At 32.3% G+C, this 8781-nt stretch overlaps 1 protein-coding gene across 1 annotated transcript in view; it reads right to left on the bottom strand.

The window, feature by feature from the left end:
• Positions 1–1289: 1289 nt before the first annotated feature.
• MS3_00010651 (uncharacterized protein) overlaps positions 1290–8781 on the bottom strand; it is a gene marked incomplete at both ends in the record, with an annotated part of 16135 nt that continues 8643 nt past the window's right edge. Inside the window, 5 exons of the mRNA XM_051219042.1 lie at positions 1290–1345; positions 3471–3614; positions 4636–4788; positions 5165–5314; positions 7260–7478. Coding sequence (XP_051069730.1) covers positions 1290–1345; positions 3471–3614; positions 4636–4788; positions 5165–5314; positions 7260–7478 — 722 coding nt within the window. The remainder of the gene's footprint in view (positions 1346–3470; positions 3615–4635; positions 4789–5164; positions 5315–7259; positions 7479–8781) is intronic.

The following is an 8781-nucleotide window of genomic DNA, read 5'->3' as shown; positions in this document are numbered from 1 at the left end:
TAATCTCAATTATATTATACAACACCACTTTATTTTGATTGACGTCCACGTGAATAAGTTTGGTTGTCTTTGATAATCTTGTAAAAACCCCTCTGTTTTACTATGGACTACGTGTAAAAAATTACCTATAAATGTGATTGAACAGCTTCATTGAATGATATCGTCCAAAAGAACGTTTTTTTCGTTGGAACGTCTTCATTGTTTTTAATGAATCAATGGAATATCGTGTTTTTTTTTTCAAAGTTTCATACCTTTAAAAACTTATTTCCTCTTGAAACATGTTTGTATTGATCACTTGGCTGAAGGATAAGCTTGTTTGAAATAAACTTATTTAATAGCACTTCTTCTAGTGGCTAAATTATTTCAATAGTTGAAATCATTGAAGTTAGACCGCCATAGAAAACCTGTAAGCACTCGACGGTCGTTTCGTCCTATTGTGGGACTCCTCAGAAATGTGCACTCACGATCCCACGTAGCGGGGTTCAAGCACAGGACCTATCAGTGTCGCGCGCGAACGCTTAACCTCAAGACCACTGAGCTGGCCGGCATTCAATGGTGTTAATTTATAACTTCAACTAATACATGAAATTGAGCGACATATCCACTATTGTCATCACTGATTTCCTGTCTCACAACAGACCCGGTTGAAATCCACTGGTCACTGCTTCTCACTAGAACTCCAGGAAATACCTCTTGTACTCTATTTTCTACGCTAATCTTCAGTTTCGGACATAATTGTATTTTCCTAATTATTGTACGTTATGATCGGGTTAGTCATCTATTTACACTGATCGGAAAATCGGGAACGAGATCGGTATTGAGAATAAATTATGTAGTGTTCCAGTTGACTTGTCTTCTCTCACTTGCATACTTGTCAGCCAATCACGTGATAGAATAGTTTTCGTCTCTGAACCCCAAACAGTTAATTTCACTTCGAACTCACGCATACTAGCCTTAAAGTTAAGTCAGTCAGCCTATCACGTCATGTTCTTAATCTACATTAGACAAGTTATCCTCAGTACTAAAATTGGGTAAACAGATCAAGGACGTAACTACTCTGTAATTATACGCTAAACAATAGATTAGTTATCCCCCATTAAATCTTCATTTATTTTAATCTGTAAACAAATTCTTCCCTACAACGTTTGACCGCACTCTTTTTGTTATAAATTCAGAAACAAATACAATCTAATCACAAAAGAAAGTTTACTAACATTTTAAATCGTACATAATTAAGAAGAAAACAGGAAAGAGAAAGAAAAACACACAGTTTCATAAATATTCTACACCTAATTGATTGAAAGTTCTAAATTTATTTGATTATTTGTAGTTGAATTGTCATTGACTGAAAAATAGAAGAAAATAGTTTTTATTCTGGTGAAAAATTTATCCAAGATTTAACTAATTTTTTTTACAATTTCTTGGTTAAAAAATGGAGAAATGGATAGCTATATGATGTGTTCCGACAGTATTACTCGATTATCCTTCGTGTGTTATTTTATACTACTTATAAATATTCAGTAACCAGTGACCATTCACAAAGTATGTTGAGTAAATCCTTTATTGATTGAGATCTTGAAGCAATTGATGTTGGAACGCCATTGATAACCTAGGAGCACCGGACGACCGTTTTGTCCTTAGCAGTGTGCACCCATGATCCCGCTCTTGAGATTCAAACCCAGGGCCTTTAGCCTCGCACGCGAACGCTTAACCTACTTGACCACTGTGCCGGCATCTAATGTCGAACATCAATCCACCATCTTCCATTGTACTGAAGTAGATACCTGTCTCTACCCAACACGGATTAGCTCCACTGGTCACGGCTTCTCGCTAGAACTCCGAGAATTCCCTCTGGAAGTTAGTCACTAGTGAGCACATGGTAATTATCAGTATAGGGTTGTTGATGCGCACTGCAGAAGAGGCCTATGTTAGTACGAAAAGGCCGTCCAGTGCTTCCAGGTTTTCAATGGTGGTCTAACATCAATCGGTTCAAGATCTCAATCGATAACTTAATAATCTCGACAACTCTATACTAATGAATCCATTATTGTTTCGTATTTTCAATCATTTAAGCAGACCTACTCATCATTGTAACGGAATCTTCTTATCATTTCTAATGGTTATTTCTGATTTTATTTTACAGTCAATGAATATTTGTTTTACTATAACAGTTATCATATTTTTTGTTCTTTGCCTTCATTTTGATGTTATCTACTATTGCAGTTTCGACACAGCTATTAGTAGCCACATTAGTTTATTGTATTTTGTTATTACATAACTAAAGTATTCATTTTAGCAAGCACGGTTCTTTGATTGCATTGCCGTAGATACCTAACAAATGGTATTGTAGTAGTACTGTATGATACCATCACTCACCCATAAGTTTTAAAGTTTGAATGAAATCAATCAGGAATGATCGGATTAGTTTCATGATATTGTTTTTCAATTATGATTTTAGTAAATGGTAGTTAAAATTTCACTGGAATTGTTAGTTCCTTTAACATTGTAGATACTCTTTTCTAATATATAGTAATTAATCGATAGTTCAGCTCTGAAGGTTTCTGTGAACTTATTTCAATTAGATAGTATCAAAATGAAGTTAGTTCATATCATCTAATGTGAATAACTTTTATTAAAAGTTTATAATGGCTATGCTGTATATTCTTTCCACTAACACTTAATTACTATCAAGTCAATTCAATAACTACATAATCCCATAATAATGAAAAACCTTACACGAGATTTTAGTAAAGAATCTGAAAACTTGTAACTCTTTAACAATATTAAATGCTTCAACTCTGATCTGTTCAATGTTAGGATGGTCAATCAGGTAAATGAAGATGAATTTACTATAAAAATGATTAATTTGATCGATATATTTACACAAAACAATTTGGTTATTGATTATCTTGATCATTTAGATCAAAGTACTATTGATATGAACCTACTTATTTAAGATTAAGTAGTTTGTTTTTATCCATTTAAAAAAAGTGACATAATGAAAGAAAGTTAAGTAAACTATTGTAGTAAACTCATTCAACTACTGTATTATTTATCTGAATACTGTAATTTAGACACTTGATCCACCATGCAATTTTCTGCGTGAGTCTGATTGAGCACATTTTAATCTATTCTCCCATTGGTTGTAACATACAGATAATCAATAATTTATCCATACTTGATTAACACTCATAAATATATATGGATTTTTTAACACTCACACACACACACACTTGATTTTCCCTGTATGCTTGCTTCCTATACGCTTGTACATTTTACCAATCTTTAACAATAAACTATCTCTATAATTGATGTTAAGCCTTTGGAATACTCTCGAGTAAACCCACAATTCTACTTGGAGATTTAGCCTAGATTCAATACTCAGTCAATGGAATACTATTTATTAAAGTCAGATATAAAAGACACTAACCTGTCGACTATAACATTCAAATAATCTATGGATAACTTACAGCTAAATGATGAAGAGAAATCCAATTTTTTATTGATAATATCATTTAATTCAGTTGAATTACGTAACATTCCTAAAAAGTCCATTTCTTTTAATTCTTTTTCAAAATCATCAGAAATCCAAAAACTTTTAGATACTAATTGACCTAAATGATAAAATATAATAAATAAACAAAATTATTAACCATATATATGTATAATCTTGTATATTATGAATAAGTTTAACCTTAAAGTTTACTAGGGTTATAACTGTGACTGCAGATTAGACGGCAGCGAATTGTCGATCGGACCAAAGACGCGTAAAACACGTGAGAACAACCTAGAGTCCTGATTGGTCCCGCTTCCCTGTCTAGCCTAGCCAGTTGAGTTCAGAACACAAGTCTCAGCCTCTGAGATATGAATCATTATATTTCAAGCATACTGAGTTTATATACTAATCAAACCGAGCACAATGTACCAATAAAATATGAAACAACATTTGTGCAAGAATTAACCAGATGTGGCTGTGAATGAGGGAGGTAGTCATCAATATACTGGGTATAACTCAAGAATGGTAAAACGTATAATAATGGTTCATAGGTCAAAATAAAGCTTATAGTAACAGGGACATGAATATAAATAGTTTAGTTATTTAATAAATATACAATAGAAATATACGTTTAGTGTTGGTCCATAAAAGGATTCCAAAATTACCATTTATTATGTTTCTCGGGTCCCAACAGTAAATTTATCATTAAAGTTTACTAGATAAATATTACTTTACATTATATAATACAATATCATTATCTGAATAGTTGAAATCATGAAGGAATTGAAGCTAGATCATTATGGAAAACTTAGAAGCACTGGATGACCGTTTCGTCCATGATGATCCAGCTTCAACTGACTCATGATCTTAATCGTTGAAATTATTATTAGTTCTTTACTTCATTTATTATTCCATCATTAATGTTTTACATTTTATTTATTATGTTCAATGTAATCTATTTCACTGTTATCAATGACTAATGAACGACCCTGAATGGTTTATTATTATTATTCTTTATCATATTCTATCCTAATTTTAAAATGTTTAATATTCAATGTTAAATTCAATGCCAATTAATTTGAAAATTGATCATTAAAAGATAATAATATTTCAAAACAAAAAACAAACAAACAACCTACGTGTTGTATTGCTTGAGGCAATTCCATATCGATTTTTCCCTGATATATCTATATCATTATCATTATCAAGGAATTGAGAAATCCATTTTTCATTCATATTTTTTGTTTCAGGTACTGAAAACCATGATGTTTCAGTTTCTCTATTATTCTTATCTATAAATAATAAATATGAGATGATATAATGATAAAAATATATCCATCAGATATTAGACAAATTATAAGTGAATATATAATAAAATACATATCATTGATTGAAAAATGGAATATTATTCTATCTAAACTAGATCACTGGTGAAAACGTGGAAGCATTGCATGATCGTTTCATCCTAATATGGGATTCTTTAGTAGTGTACATCTACGATCCTATACGTCGAACTCGAGAACCTAGGAGCTTCGATCTTGATCGTGAACCCTTTAATTTCTAGATCACTGAGACGGCATACACCAGGGTTTTGTGAATGAATGATATATATATATAGATATATAACATATTTATTGCAGTTGAAATTATCCACATATATACATTTACCTGAGGAGGTAGTATTAAGTTTTGTTGAATTATTTTGTAACAATGTTCCACCATTAATTTGACTATTAATAAAATCAAGCATATCTTTATCGGTTACATTTTTATCACCTAATTTAATAACCCATGTAGTTTCTGTAATTTCATCATCATCTAAAATGAGTAGTAAAATCAATAAAAAGAGAAAAAAAGAAGGTGGCGTTTAGTAATTTACTCAAAATAAAATTTTAAGAAAAAAACAATAAAAATTTCCAAAATAATTTTCTGGAAAAGAAAAGAAATCTAAACGTGAAACTTATTAATCAGTTACCCAATATAAGTTATTTGTCAAATTTTAAATGCTCTATACTACTGTTAATTGAATTCAGTAGCTAATTTTAATAAAACTAAAAGTTTTGATGATATTTCAAATTTGTTTTTTAATACAACAATCCGTGATGCAAAATGATGAATGGAATTTAATGTAGGAAAATTTAGGATTTTTAAACAAAATACAATAAAATTGTTAATGTTGATATGAGCAAGTTATATTGATCGAAGTTCTAAGAATTTACATTTTCGTGCTTGTGAATACCTCCCAGTGTGGCTAAACAAACGTTTGATGAAGAAAGTGAACAGCTCGATATTGGCCCATTTAGTACAAACTGGTCATAGTGCCAGTATAAACCAATCTTTTTCAATTATTTATAAGGTCAGTAATTTTTTGTCAAAACTTGTCAGACTTAAAGTCGTTCATACAGCTAAAGCATTAGCCATCCGGATGAAGAAACCAAAGCTATGTGTAAAGGAGAAATATCTTCAACCACTCCTCCTCCCCTGACCAATATCAAGGCCAATTAATCAATAATAATCTTAGTTATTGAATGAACTAATTTGACTACGACCTTTCTGTTGTAACGGGTGGACTGCAGGTTAGATGCGCAGCGTTTTATCGATCGGATTAGTGACACGTAAAACACGTAATGAACGACCTAGAGTCCCGATTGGCCCTGCTTCGCTGTCTATCCCAGCCAGTTGAGTCCAGAACGCAAGTCACAGCCTCTGAGATATGAATCACTATATTTCAAACACACTCTGTTTATATACTAATCAAACAGACCACATCGTACCATAAAATAGAAAACAACATTTACACAATATTTAACAAGTGAAATAAATATCGACCAATAGGGAGTGTACATTTAACGTCCAAGGGCACCATTAGACTTGACACGATAATTATTGGTATATTCCTCTGCATACCTAACACTTTCGTAGTCAATTGCAATCGTCGCTGTTATCTTTATTCACCAACCTTTGTATTATTATTATTATTATTATTATTATTATTATTATTATTATTATTATTATTATTACTGGTTAAACGTCATTATTAATCTCCCCAATACATGATTCATTCACTTCTCATTTATCCCTTCTTACTACGTCCTACTAATTTTTCGCACATTTGACCGGATTGTAATTGCAATATTATGTTCCTCACCCTATCTGACCCACATTTATTCGGATCATGGATCTTAAATTTCGCTCCACATATACATAGATTCAAGTTAACAATCTGTTATGAATCATATCAACATTAACAATTTTATTGTATTCTGTTTAACAATCTCAAATTCACATGCTTTGACTTTAAACGACATACTTTACCCTTAACCTTGCCATTTTTCGGATTATTCATTTGGATATATATGAATTGTAGAACCTGAAGAGAATTTATCGAAAAGAATATTCTTCATTCAAAATATTAGTCTTTTAATATGATGAGGAAACTCTGCCTGAAGTCCCTCCGAGGGCTACTGCCGGTCATGAGCCCGGATAAAGGAGGAGGGTTGGGGATGGGGTTAGCGTCCCCATCCCGTAGAAACTAACTCGCTAAAAAAACGCTAACCAGAAAAAAATTATTCAAACCTTAAATATGATGCGGAATGTTTAAACGATTGAAATTTATTATGTTATAATGAATAAACCAAAAAGAGATTGTTGTATACTTCATGTATTCAATGGGGTAGACTAACTTAGGTCAATTAGCTCAATAAGATTATAAGTATATTCATAATGACAAATTAGTTAATTTAATATTGATCATTGAACTTACAATATTCATCTGATGAATTTAATGATGGTGCTTGTTTGTATACAATAGTTTTTTTCAACATTGGCTTTAATTGATTAGATGATTTTTGTTCTGATATTTTTTCTGTTTGAGCAGTTAGTTTCGGTTTGACAGTAGTAATTGTAATAACAGAAGTAGTAGTATTAGTATTAGTAGTTTGTTGTTCATCATCTTCATAATATTCACCTTCATTAGGTTTGGCTAAAATACACAGTGAAAAAGAAATTAGACTTAACAAGAATTATTTTGTTTCTGTTGTTGTTGGGATTAATGACCTGAAAGATTGCATTATTGATTAATCATCGAGCGTAATCAAACGGGTACCTAGCCTAATTGACTATTAAATATGTGATTTCCCCTCCTGTCATTAATATCTACTCAGCATTGCTTAGGAATGACTGATTATAATTGTGTTGAATAAAATATTATCAGAATGGCGGGGTGTTGTGGAGTTTGTAGTAATTTTAATTGTTGAATCCATTAGTCTATTAGAGCTAAACCGTCACAGAAAACCTGGAAGCACTAGACAGCCGTTTCGTCCTAGTATGGCATTACTGAGCAGTGCGCATTCACGATCCCGCACGCGGGAATTCAAATAAAATATTATCTAGTCTATACTCTAGTACTCTACTCTGGCTGGTCAATTCTTGTTTTAATATTACGTGACTAGTCTTATTATACAATTAACATATTATTGTAGAATACCTGAAAAATAGACAAAAATATATGACATCAGTCATATCAACAACAAAATTTTATAGACTACACAATAAAAGGAGGCGCGGATCGGCAAAGCAAGAACAGCATATTCACAACTAAAGAACATCTGAAACCCAAAACAAATTGCAACCAACACCAAGGTCAGAATTTTCAATTCAAATGTCAAAACAGTCCTACTGAATATGTCGGAAACTTCGACAACTACGAAAGCCAACATCCACAAGTTACAAGTGTTTATTAACAGTTGCTTGCGTAAAATAATTCGGATCCATTGGCCAAACACTATCAACAACAACCTACTGTGGGCGAGAACCGACCAGATCCCATCGGAGGAAGAAATCAGGAAGAAGTGCTGAAAGTGGATAGGACAAACATTGAGGAAAGCGCCCAACTGCGTCACAAGGCAACCCTTCACATGGAATCCTCATGGCCAAAGGAAGAAAGGGAGACCAAACAACACATTACGCCTAGAAACGGCGACAGACAGACATGGGAAGAATGAATAACAATTAGATAAAACTAGAAAGGAAGGCCTAGGACAGAATGAGTTGGAGAAAGCTGGTCAGCTGCCTATGCTCTATTAGGAGTCACAGGCGAAAGTAAGTAAGTAACACAATAAAAAACAATATGGCTTGAGATATTTAACAAAATCGTTCAATTTAAATAACAGAAAAATATACAATAATTAATAATTGAAAGTAAAGGTTAGGTAGAAATTATTATCAGACTTACGAAGTATGACTGAAGTATTAAATGTGGGAGATGATTTAGAAGAAACAGATTT

This window comes from Schistosoma haematobium, chromosome 3, assembly GCF_000699445.3.
Source record: "Schistosoma haematobium chromosome 3, whole genome shotgun sequence".
NCBI classification, from domain to species: domain Eukaryota; kingdom Metazoa; phylum Platyhelminthes; class Trematoda; order Strigeidida; family Schistosomatidae; genus Schistosoma; species Schistosoma haematobium.
The sequence above is the reverse complement of the archived record's forward strand: the minus strand, read 5'-3'. Positions and strand labels throughout refer to the sequence as shown.